Source organism: Chaetodon auriga, chromosome 11 (genome assembly GCF_051107435.1).
Source record: "Chaetodon auriga isolate fChaAug3 chromosome 11, fChaAug3.hap1, whole genome shotgun sequence".
NCBI classification, from domain to species: Eukaryota; Metazoa; Chordata; class Actinopteri; order Chaetodontiformes; family Chaetodontidae; genus Chaetodon; species Chaetodon auriga.
The window spans coordinates 11288811-11301068 of NC_135084.1; the positions used below are offsets into that span (position 1 = coordinate 11288811).

General features: G+C 43.1%; 1 protein-coding gene across 1 annotated transcript; it reads right to left on the reverse strand.

Annotated features, from left to right (window-relative positions):
- Positions 1-1349: 1349 nt before the first annotated feature.
- fbln7 (fibulin 7) lies at positions 1350-12085 on the reverse strand. Its single transcript, XM_076743162.1, has 8 exons — positions 11795-12085; positions 10310-10472; positions 7674-7850; positions 5598-5723; positions 5361-5498; positions 4587-4724; positions 4046-4184; positions 1350-2579 (listed from the first exon to the last, which is right to left on the reverse strand). Exons 1-8 carry the CDS (start codon positions 11870-11872, stop codon positions 2207-2209), a joined length of 1332 nt encoding a protein of 443 aa, XP_076599277.1. The 5' UTR covers positions 11873-12085; the 3' UTR covers positions 1350-2206.
- Positions 12086-12258: the final 173 nt, after the last annotated feature.

Genomic DNA, 12258 nt, shown 5'->3' on the forward strand with positions numbered 1-12258 from the left:
CATGGAGATCCATAGATTTAAGGTGTTTCGACTGAATGACTTATGGTTTTGTGCTTAAATAGGTGAAGTTCAGAGACGTTGTAGGAGGACACTGTGCGTACTGGAATTTCAAGAATTTATGATGTGGAGATTGTTTCCTTTGTTTTGTGAAAAGGTGCATGTGCTTTTTATAGGTGCTGTTTGACCAGGAGCTTTATAGTCCCAACCACAAAATAATAATGCACTCTAGCCCTGCAGTAACAAAGCAGATTACTAAAGCTCAAAGCACTAGTTTATGCTCTTCTTCAGCCAGTGTTGCTGAGTTTTTACTTGTCCCGTTTTGGGACTGCAGGTTTCCTGTATTTTGCCTAATGTCATGATTTCTGAGATGTGTCCAATTACCACAATTTAGCTGTTTTTGTGCCCGTTTCAGCCTGAAGTTCAGCACTGACAGTTAAGGCACAGGGAACTTGCATTGGTAAAGTGGAACCGTGATCACAGATATTTCCATACCACCATTACAAGACATTTACTTGAAGTTTCACAAACACAATATAAGCTTCCTCATATTGGTATTCACTGCAGGCCACTGCATCTTTGTGTGTCTGCTGTATATGTCACTACTATTACGGTTACTCTCCAGCAAATGGCCCGTGTTATGAGGCTCAGCACTCTCCAGTTGCCTCTGGTGATATCCTTCCTCCTCAGAGTGGACGAAACATGTGAACATCAAACAGCTGGAGGAGCCTGACACAAAGGCTGCAATGTGAGCGCTCCTGGTACGGTTACTGAAGGAAGTGACGCCTGCCATTAAAAGGCACACCGTCATTTTCAGAGCAGTGTGTTCCGTCAGGGCTTGTTTTTTGATTCTCACCATCCAGCCCTCCTCCCCCTGGAAGCATGCAGCTCTTCTGGCTCCTTTTATTGCAGTGTAAACCCCTGGATGGAGACGTGAAGGAAGTTAAGAGAACACATGTGGTGAACATTAGTCTCTTGTTTCTCTGACAAATAGACACACAGAGAGATGTTTTTGAAAATGTGACAGCTAAACCTACTGTTCCTCGTATTCAAGTCAGATAGAAATACTGCGATTCTTGTTTCCGAGACATGAAAAACACTGCTTTGACTTGTATTGTCTACGAACTGCTACCCCAGGGGTCATCTTATAAAACACATTCTTTCTTTCCAACTTTTCATCCATTCGGTCAGATAAGTTTTTACAGCCATCCAGCGTTCATTTATCACCTGTACCATGGTTTAAATTTCGCTCATTAAATTCACTCATAATGGATGCAGAATGAAAACAAGCACTGCCACAGGGACATTTAATACCACACTGTTCAGCATCAAGCGAGGCAGCTCTAACAAATACTGAAATGTTGGATTGACTTTATTTCAGTTACATAAAGACAATTAAAATTCCAGATAAATTGTGTAGTGCATTGGCAAGCTTGCCAAATTATCCTTGATTTAGAATATAATGAGGCTATTTCTGGGTAACATACAGAATATGAGTGATAGAGGAAAAATGCCCAGGTACAGTACTGTATCTACTGTTAAAAACAACTCCCTTAGAATAATGAATGGTGCCCTAAACAAGGCAAGCTAGTACAAAAAACCCAAAACAAATATACAGTATATGATGGAAGATAAACACGTGGCATACAGTATGTTACAATGTAGACACCAGCAATAATATTTCCAATAAATTAGAGCCATGGGAGCACTAATGTCTTATAGGGATTTATCATCAATAAAGCGAAGGCAGTGCATCAGCCCCAGGGCCTGACCCTGAGCTACACAGACATGATCTATGATGGACATAATAATAGAAACACATAACACATGACATAAAAGCAACAGCAATGACAAAAGCAGGTGTCCGTCCCTCCCAACCCATTCATTACGCTTTTGTTTAGCTGGTTTTCATGCATTCAAACGCACTCAGTCAAACATCATCAGTCAAAGCTCACACCGACACTGTTTAAAGAAGCATCTATGATGTTTTCTGACATATATTGTTATTCATAATATAACTGTTAAATATCAGCTTGTCACTCTGTTACTCTTTTGGTAATTTGGCCACTGAATGAACGATGGCCTCAGCTACACAGATAAATGACCTGGGGATGAAGAAACAGTATGAGTAAACTCAGTGCCCATCACACAATCTTCCTTGTTTCTCTTCGCCCTTCTGTCTCTAGTCTTCCTCCTTCGCGAGCTTGTCTCAGAAGTTGTAAGGTGAAACCAGAACGTGGACCCTGGCCACGTGCTTGGCCTGAAAGGTGCGGTCACTGTACTCAGACATGTCCACATCAACGCTGATCTCCTGCGGTCCACGCAGCTGCTGGACCAGTATCAGCTCACCGGTCTGCCTGTCTGAGCGCTGCATGACGAAGATGCCTCGGGAGTTTCCGCCCACAATGCCAAAGCGCAGGCTGTCCGGCCCGGTGCGCCCTGGGGCGGCGGCGGTCGCCATGCGGAACAGCGTGGCAGGCGTCTGCGGGTTGGACGGCAGAGACAGGTAGTGGAAGGACACAGTCTTAGGAGCCAGGTGGCAGGAGCGGCTGTCCATGGGGCAGGGGTTTCTCTCACACTGACTGCAGGAAAGAAATGCAGCAAAGACCTATTAAGCAGTGCAAAATGTGTGTTGAACATTTGTCACGTAATGCGGTCATTTTGTCATTTTTTCTGAGATCTCCCAGATGCTGTCTCGCCATCATCTGAAATTTGTTTTAATTTCCTGCAGCTGTGAGTAGCTATTTCCTTTAAGCGCTGCATTGTGGGACAGACCAAAAATAAAGTGGAATTGCACACTTACCTTTAAACCCATACTTAATTCAGCCACTTACTTCTTCACGGTGAATGCATTACAAAATCAGACCCTGCTTAGCGTTAGCATGTATGATGAAACGGGGGCATGGCTACTGTCTCATTCGATTTGCCGCTCTCTCCCTTGTTACAAGTGTTTTCCCAAACATTAATCCATCCCCTTTGCTGGCAGTGGAGCACTACTTCACCACGTTGATGGTTCAGTAGAAGCAGACAGAGCTTTGTTTCATACTCTTAAATGAGGCAGCTTGCTGGTGACTGGCAAATGGGGAGATGGAAGTTGTAATGTCTCCAAACATTTGGCCAGGACACCGATGTTCTACATGGCTTTAAATTGGAAAAAAAAAAAAAAGAGGTCACATAGCGAAGTTCTGCTGAGTATGCAGGCTCTTTGTCAGGAATGATTTGCATCATGGTGACATAGCTATAACCACAACTCTTATTTTTTATTGTCATCACTTCCATTGGTTATGATATCATTATAATAATGCAATAAAATCTGATGGGAAAAAGAATCTCGACCAGCCAGATGATCACGCAAATCAGCGGTCTAAACCACTTGATATGAAGGTAAAACTGATTGTGAGTGCACCCAGCAAGAGATAGCCTCTCACTGCACGCAACTACAGCAAGTACAGCAGGTCAAAGTTGAACCAGGATGCGTGTTGGCAAACTGTGATGCACGTTTATGGCAGCTTTAGTCACGGCTTCATCTGCAGCCTCCTCTGCTCAAAAAGTTTGGTTAACTTGGATGTTAGTAATATTGCTGCCTTGCCAGATCTCAGCGGTTGTCAGGGCGAGTTTAATGCTGTTTCCACCAATAGCAATGATGGCCAAAACCACCAAAATCAATCCCAAGATTTATGAAGCCTGAGTCTCTTGAAGTATTTTAGGTTACCTTGTTCAAGTGCACCTTTTCAATGATAGACCTTTCTTAATGCAGATACATGTATTCTGACCTCTTACTGTGCACCCTGAGTCACTGGCATGGATTGTTGGCACACCTGAACACAGCAATCGTCAGTTTAAATTGTGCTTTTTCTTGCTATTACAAGTCAAAATGTCTGCCAGGAGCCCATTAGTGCCTCACGGTTGGGTCTGACTTTGTGTACAGATGGCCATTTGAAAGTTGATGACAATTTCCTACTGAAACGTGGAGGACATGATCCCGGTTTATGTTCCTCTACAGCTTTTCACTGACAAAGTCGGGTCACGTTGGGGTGTATCCACTTACAAGGGAGATGTCTTGACATAGCTGATGTTGCCATGAGAACGGGGGCACTCCGGGTTGACACACTGAAAGCCTCCCCCTGTGTTGATACAAGTTGTCCCGCGGCTACAGTTGTGCTGCTGGCTTAAACACTCGTCCACATCTGGAAGACAAAACAGCAAAGGTATGTAAGAATGAGAATCGGGAAGAGAGACTTGCCAGACAGACTCCCTGCTTCCTGGTTACCACAGTGTGAGCAGGGGGTGCTGTGCTGTGATTGTTTATTTGGTTTTTTTCTAGTTTAGTCTCCGGCAAACGCCTCATGTCCTAAAGAACCCTTCTGCCGGGAAAGGGTGAGGTCATTCATTCCGCTGGCAAGCATCGTCAGCTTCAGGGGTGTAAATGAAAGTGGGCTGACAGACACCTCTGCAGAGACTGAACGCTCCGCTGTTAAAGGCTCCTCATCTTTCTAAATCACAGGTATTACTCTCCGGAGCTGCAGCCAGATCGGCAGCCAGGGCCCCCGTGAATGAGCCTTTGTCCTCTGCTCCCTCTTGTCACTCACCCTCACAGCTCCGCCCGTCTGGGAGCAACTTGTAGCCTTTGGGGCAAGAGCAGTGGTACGAGCCTGGGATGTTCACACACTCATGGACGCACAGCTTCCCTCCTTGGTCCAGCCGGTACACTTCACACTCATTTACATCTGTTGAGAGAAGGAAATGGATGTACGTGCCTGCTATAAACATGCGTCACATGACCAGGCCATGGCACTGTGCATATAAGAGTAGCTATGAGGGAGGAGATGTTTGGGACATAGGTAATGATATACCTCATACACACTGTTTAGTTTACAACACACTGAGGAACCAAGGCATGTTGTGTCTTTCTCTCAGGTTGTTGTCAGTATTTAGGTGCCTTAGTTTTGCCCTTTGAGTATCCTGGACATCAACACAGTTGGAGTAGCTGCATGAAAGCTCCCATTTCAAAATGTTACTCAACAAACTACATCTTAAAAGCAATTGGACTGTGACCTAAACGGATGCTAATCAGATTGTGACCTCTTGAGAGGATTATCTTGTTTGTCACAGACTGGCTCCACACATTACTCTCATTTGTGACCATATTAATCACTAAAGGAGTAAATGATCCAGGTATTCAGAGATCTTTCCAGCAGTAAAGCCCCTCTAACATCTGCTATTTGCCCTGCTGAGATGGCGTTGAGCAGGGCGCCAGCTCGAAGGAACTGCTCTGTAGCTGACCTTGCTTCTCTGTGAGGAGGAGCAGCAAAAGGAGAATTTCCCCACAGGGATCAATTAAGTAGCACATAATTACAGCTCACCCTGACAGATGCTGTTGTCAGAGGTGCCACTCATGTGAAAGCCCGCATCGCAGCTGCAGTGCTGGGCTCGGTTCACTTGGGCACAGCGAGGTCTCCGGCTGAACGCTGGATCATTCATAACACTCCACTCAGGTGGCGCTGCATTCGGGGAGAAATTATGAAAGTGGGAGACCTGTGCTGGACACATTGTTAACATGCACGTGAGCAGATCTCAGACGTTCATTTCGTGGTACTGACCTGTCTGGGTTTGGTGCTGGCAGTGAGAGCCACTCCAGTTCTGGGGGCAGGTGCATTTGTACTGGTTAACACCTTCCACACAGGTGCCTCCATTCTGGCAGGGATTACTTGCACACTCACTTATATCTGTGGGTGAAAAAGAGAGTGATCCCTGTCATTAACTTGTTGAAAAACACAACGGCAAAATCATCTGCAGCCCTGTTCATCAAACAGCATAAGTGATGGTAAAGACTGGGTCCTGTTTGAAATGGTAGTTTCACTAAAAAGAAAGAGTATGACACACACAGAAGTCCTTTTATCACCCATCCATAGAATCCCTTTACCATCTGTAAGGCCATTTACCATCCATCCACAGAGGGGCAATGAGTGTCCACCCACTTTGATAACTGATACTTAAGACTGAGAAACTGCCTGGTACTGTCATTATGGGCACAGCATGTCAGCTGTGAGTCAGTGATGCCCTTTTATTTGTTCCATTTCTGGAAAAGTAATACTTATCTTGATGAAATTTAATGGAGGCTATCATTAAAGTGTAATTCAATAAAATCCATCTGCATCTTCAAAGTTAAAAGTGCAACTTGTTGGTCTCTATGTTTTTCTCATATCTTCCTGTGTAGCAATGTGAAGCACATTAGAAGATTTAAAGGCTTTTCCATTCAGCAAAACAAGCAGTAGTGAAGTATCTTGTTGTCAACACCTTCTTAACAAGTTCCCATAAAACATTTTTTTAAGTGTTTCTATGGCCTCCACCTGGACATGTGCAGACTGGTATTACTGTAAATGCCTTTCACTGTACAGTAGTGTCAGGAATGGCCAATACTGAAATGCAAAAGGAGCTTGGTAAAAATACTACTGTATTCATACTGATATGTCTATAGTTGAGATTCATTCAGTCACCCACTAATAGTCTTATTTGTAACTGATAGCTCGTCAAACAGTGGCTGAGAAGATGCTTAACCTGTGTAAAATGATCTATCACTGTAACACGGCTCTACAATGTGTTCTGTCTGCCGAAGTTTGGACACAAGTGGACAAATAGCCTTATGAGCTCTGTTTGTGCGGTGAGCTCTCAGAGTTGTGCAGATGTTCAAATCACGAAGCAGCTTCTGCTCTTTGAGCTCCGGCGCTGAGGCCACAGTATAGGCTACTGGATGACAACCAGTCCCTTTAATGTTTATTTGGCTTCCCCAGGGGCCACCACAGGGCCATAACATGAAAAGGCCCACTTCTCTCTGCTAGATATTTTTAAACTCTTCTTAACTTTAAGGTTTTCACACTCAGTCAATACTGCTTTTTAAACATGACTAAATTTAGACCTGTTGCGCTGGGCTGAAAAACATGAACAGGGATAATACTGTGCAGAGTCAAGCCTTCTCATGTTGTTCTAGCCGTGAATGTCAATAAACGTATGCACATGCCACTTGGAATTTTTGGAAGAGAGCCACCAGTGCAGTCTGAAGGAGCTATCAATAGCATGCTTTGCATACTTCTGTGCTATCAGACCATGGTGTGGGTATAATGTCTGGACCTAACCCTGTCCAGAGGGACTGCTGTCAAAGAAGCAGGGAAACATGAGCAAGAGACCGGGGCTTTATCTTACAGTAGCTAAACCACTGCTGCTCATGAGGAGCAGAAAGCTGGAGGGTAAGGCACCCCACAGTGGAATGCAGTACAGGTGTTTTTCTGTGTTCAGAGACATTTAATGCCATTTTAACGAGGACTTCATTCAGTATGCTGTGGAGATCCAACTACTCCAAAGAATGCCTCTTTTCATGTCTGTTATCTGTGTATGTGCGAGGATCTCAGTTTGGCCTCTGGGGCTGCCGTCTCTTTCAGCATTCAGACTCTGCTGAGCCAAGGTTGCCTTAAATGGTCTGCGGAGATTTTTGCTCAGCAGTGAATGATACACAGACAAACATTGCACCAAATCATACTAGGCAATAATGGATGCATGTTTGTATGTGGAGAAAGTCATGGGGGTGAAAAGCTCCTAATCCAGTGCTGAAAACATACTGTAGCTGAAGTGAAACTGCAGTCCTCACCCGACTCAAACAGAACACTGGGTCAAAGGCTCACCTTTACAGAGGGCACTGACGCCGGTCCAGGTGCCATTGTCCCGGCAGACACGTGTGGCAGAACCAACGAGATGGTAACCCTGGGAACAAGTGAAATGGACCTCATGTCCAGCAAAGTACTTTGAGCCAAACTTGGTTCCATGAGCGGGGGCTTCCAGAGAGGGGCAGGTGGTGGGAGCTGTGGGAGAGAGAAAGAGAGCACGAGAGAAAGGCTGGTCACATGTGGAGTAAGCCTCCCGACATCCTCTGGCATTCTCTGCCTGGGGATATACACGTGTCACTGGGCAGTGCGGAGCCTTCGTGGGAAAGGACGGTTCAAATGCCTCATTTACAGTCAACCAGCACAGGACCGGCCATTTTCATTCGTCAGAACTTCACCAGCAGCCAAATGTTTTGCTATGCAGCATGGTCTGGAAAGTTTAACGCTTGCATAATGTATAACATAATTACATTACATAACATTATGAATGGATTACATTGTGATCTTTTATGAGAATCGTATGTCTCATCCAGCTCGAATTATGAGAAAATGTTTCCGTTCTTTCAACCACAAATGTAGACCGCTGTAAGATACTGTGTGATAAGTCAGTCTCTCATGGCCAGACCTCCATCAAGTCCAGCTCAGGTTTGCATAATGAGAGCCCACTGTACCTTTTTCTGACCAATTCTTTGGCTTAAGTTTGAGCCTGATGCCACAGGGAGATACCTGTGTGTATTATGGTTTTTGCATGTATTGTATAAAGGGAAACCTATACGTTTGAGTAGGCTAACTATGTTTTATTCTACTATAATAAGTAATTCATTAAACTGTATCTCAATAAAAATGTCTGTGGACTGTTGGATCTTCATTCTGATCTGAGCATTTTAAGCAGGTAGTGCTGTAATTTCACTTTCTTCTCTTCATTTTGTTGAGCCTTTATTGCTGTAAATGTAAAATATCAGCTTTGTCCTGTCTTGCCAAGTACTCTCCACAGAGTTATGGACTGCACTGGTCCATCACTAACAAATTGGCCTCAGTGCCTGCTGCCAAACAACACAATTCCACAGATCCACTTCCCTGTCAAGTACCCAGCTCTGTAACCGAGATGGCCCCGCACTGCAGGATGAATATATAATCCCATAATGGAAGAAGCCGTATCTGGCTCTCTTGATGTGCCTGGTTAATGAAAAACTGTTTGAAGATCAACTTCAAACAATTGAATGTTCCCTAAAATGTTGTAAATTAAATACGCTGGAATCTGAACTGAACGGTTATTCAGTGACTTATTGAACAAAGCCTCAGCCACATCATGCATATATGTGAAACTTCATACAGCGTGGATTGCAAATCAAATTACTACTCATTCAGGAAGCTTTTTCTCTGAAAATATGTCCAATGGATCACGGAGTAAATGACTTCCAGTTTTACAGCCAACCATATGCTGTGTGTTTACATGATCAGTGGAGAAAATGCAGACACGTCTTCTGTATCTTTGGCAGCCTCTCATCAGAGGTATTGATTTTACAGCAAGCGCATAAAGAATCTTTATTTAGTACGACTATAAAGTCTATTTAATATAGTTACTCACCATAAAGTACTATCAGGATGACATCCAACAGTCTAACTTTAAATCAACATAATCAATTGTTTTAAATGGGAAACTTCTACCACAGCAACAACCATTGCAGAAATATGGAATAAATATCTTCAGTTATGTAACACACTTGTCCTTATACACCACTCAATGATGTCTTCAAAATGTGAGTCAGTTGTTTAAGATTTCTTCCAATATCTGAACCAAATGTTCAAAAAGCAGAGACTGGTAGAGTATTTTTTTTTACATATTATGTAAAAGAAAAAAAAAATCATGCCTCAGTGAGAGTTACTTCTATCAACACCACACACTGATTGATTTACTTGAGCAGTTGGATGCATGTTTATGATAATTACATCTTACCAAATGCCATGATCCAGTCTTATTGTAAAATGGCAGACAGAACAGAATGTAATCATTTCTTGCTCAACGTAAACATGTGCAGACGTCAAACAGCCAGAATAAACCTAAAACACCTGTTTCTGTGAGTGTGGGTTTGTGCGTGGCTTTTAAGTAATATATTTTATTTCTGTAAATGAATAAAATGTTTGTCATTTATTCATTATTAAGTAAATTATAGATTAATTAAAATACTACTGCTAATAATAAGAATAATAATTATGGTGGGTAACTTATTTCTGACAGTAAAAAGTTTGATATATGATCATCTACTGTGTAGAAGAACAAGTTGATGAAGATGATGATAGAGGACAAAAGACCTTTTTCACAGAAGAGATTTAGATCTTGACAAGCTTCAGAGGGAAAAGAAATAATAACAGAATGAATTATGGCTGAATTCCTTTCAGCTCCTTCAGTTTAAGGCTTCTTGTATTGTTCACGGTGGCTCACTGTCACACTGGCATGGCTTACTGGGACACATGAATAGACTGGAGCCATTGTTAATATTACTAGTAAAGCCTGCACTTTCCTTCAATGACAAATGTGAATGTCTGCCGTGAAAAAGGCGTGTGAAGATGAAAATGATGATGACTGTGGTGACAGACATGAAAGCTAGGGCGGCGTTAGAGCTGGTGTAGTGTGCTGTTACCTGTTCATTACTCACCAGCTGACTGGTCTGCTTGAGGCAGCTTGGAGACGGAGTTCTGAAGCGTTGCCAGCTTTGACTTCATGATCCTGAGGCCCTCTGTAAACCGCATCTCCTGGCCTTTCAGAAACTTCTCCATTTGACGAAGGACCCCAACCACCTGGTGCTTATCCATGCACGTCTGTGAATAGAGCGCGAGCACCATGAGCAGAATTAAGAGTTATAAAAGAGTCTTGGCAAAACATTTCGGGGTGCGATGACTTTCCAACCAGAAAACGAGCACAGGAATAAAGGTTAGCTCAGTTTAACGCTCATAAAATATAAAACATGAGCGGTGAATAAACATTAATGTGCAGCTGTGGAACATGATGTAACTGAAACTAAATCCATCTTATTGGTGGGCATATGGTTGTTAAGGTTACAAAGTGTTTTCATCGATATCAAAATACATTATGTAACATTGACAAGACCAATTAGTGAGATGTGAGGCATTTTACTCTACTTGTATGATGCACTAACTCACCATGGTTTCTTTTACTTGCTTTCCTCTATTTTCCATTAGACCTCATTGCACTCTCGTGTGAGATATCCTGGGCATACCATCTCTCTTCTTCCCTCCCTCCCTCACCCCTTTTGTCTTACTACCACAACTCCAGTGGCAGACACAGCTGGACAAAAGCTGTCTGGCAGATGTCAGAGGGACCTAAGTCCAAAATGCTGTTCCTCTGTATATTTTGCATGGCGGTAGGACGGCACATGCTCATTGGATAAACCTGAATGGGCAGACTCAAAAATAGCATGGGTGCCACAAGCAGTTACTTGAGGGGGAAAGCTTGTCAAGCCATTACAAGGTTCCACAGGGAAAAGTGCCTCTAATCCTTTCAGGAGGGTTTATTAATCACATGCTCGTTGGAACAGTTTCTCTGTGCAGCATACCTTGGATTCCTGCACTGGCATTTGGTGGGCTTTGTACAATAACAAGCCTCAATACATTTAAATTCATTGTGCGTATGGTTTGGACCTGTGCAGTAGTTAGGCAGTGTTCTGCTCCGTTTACCTGCCCCAGGCAAAGGGGAAATGCCACCAGCTGAAAAGACATGAGAGGACTCATATCCGGACGCTACAATGATATTTTTTTATTATTATTACTTAATGCAGAAGGTATCAATTTCTCCAGTGAAAACTGTTAACTGGTGTGATCACAAACCTGGTAAAACTGAAAATGACACAAGCCTTATACATAATACAAGATGGATGAAGTGGTTAAAATAATTCGATTATTTAATGGGGTGACTTTTTATGGCTAACAGGATTAGAATAAAAATGAATTACTTTCCCTGAAATGTACATGAATATTTCTGAAACAGGCCTACTGTTTGATCACATGTTGACGTTTCATATAGCTGCACACTTTATTGAGAAGGTTGGTCCAGGCAGCACATCCTCTTGGACAATCAAGCATTAAACTAAACATTAAACTAATCTAAAGTAAACTGTTCTTACCTGAACTGCAGCATGACCACTGTGGACGGCTGTCAAACAGAGCAAGAGCAAACACCTGCGTTGGAAAGTCAGAGCCATCTGTGAAAGTCCAGTGACAATGAAGTAATACTGCTCGTTCTCCAAGATTTAGAAAGCTTCTTTCTTTTTATGCTGCTTCAACAAAATCCAAAAAACAGTAATCTCTTGTGAAAATTCGTCCCCTGGTTTCAAGAGTTTGGAGGATGATCATCAGTCATCAGGTGTCTGAGGCAGAGACGCACTCCCGTCTCTTCAGATGCACTCGGAAAGTTTAGCTTCGAAGCTCTGCACGCCACCTAGGTTTCCTGCAGCAGGGATCCCTCCCACCCAGGCACTCCCCAACATTTACACGTTTTTTCTCCTAACATCTCTGTGGCAGAAAAGGAAATTTCACAATAGTGAAAGTCAGATATCTGACAAGTTGCACGAGTATAATATTATTAGTA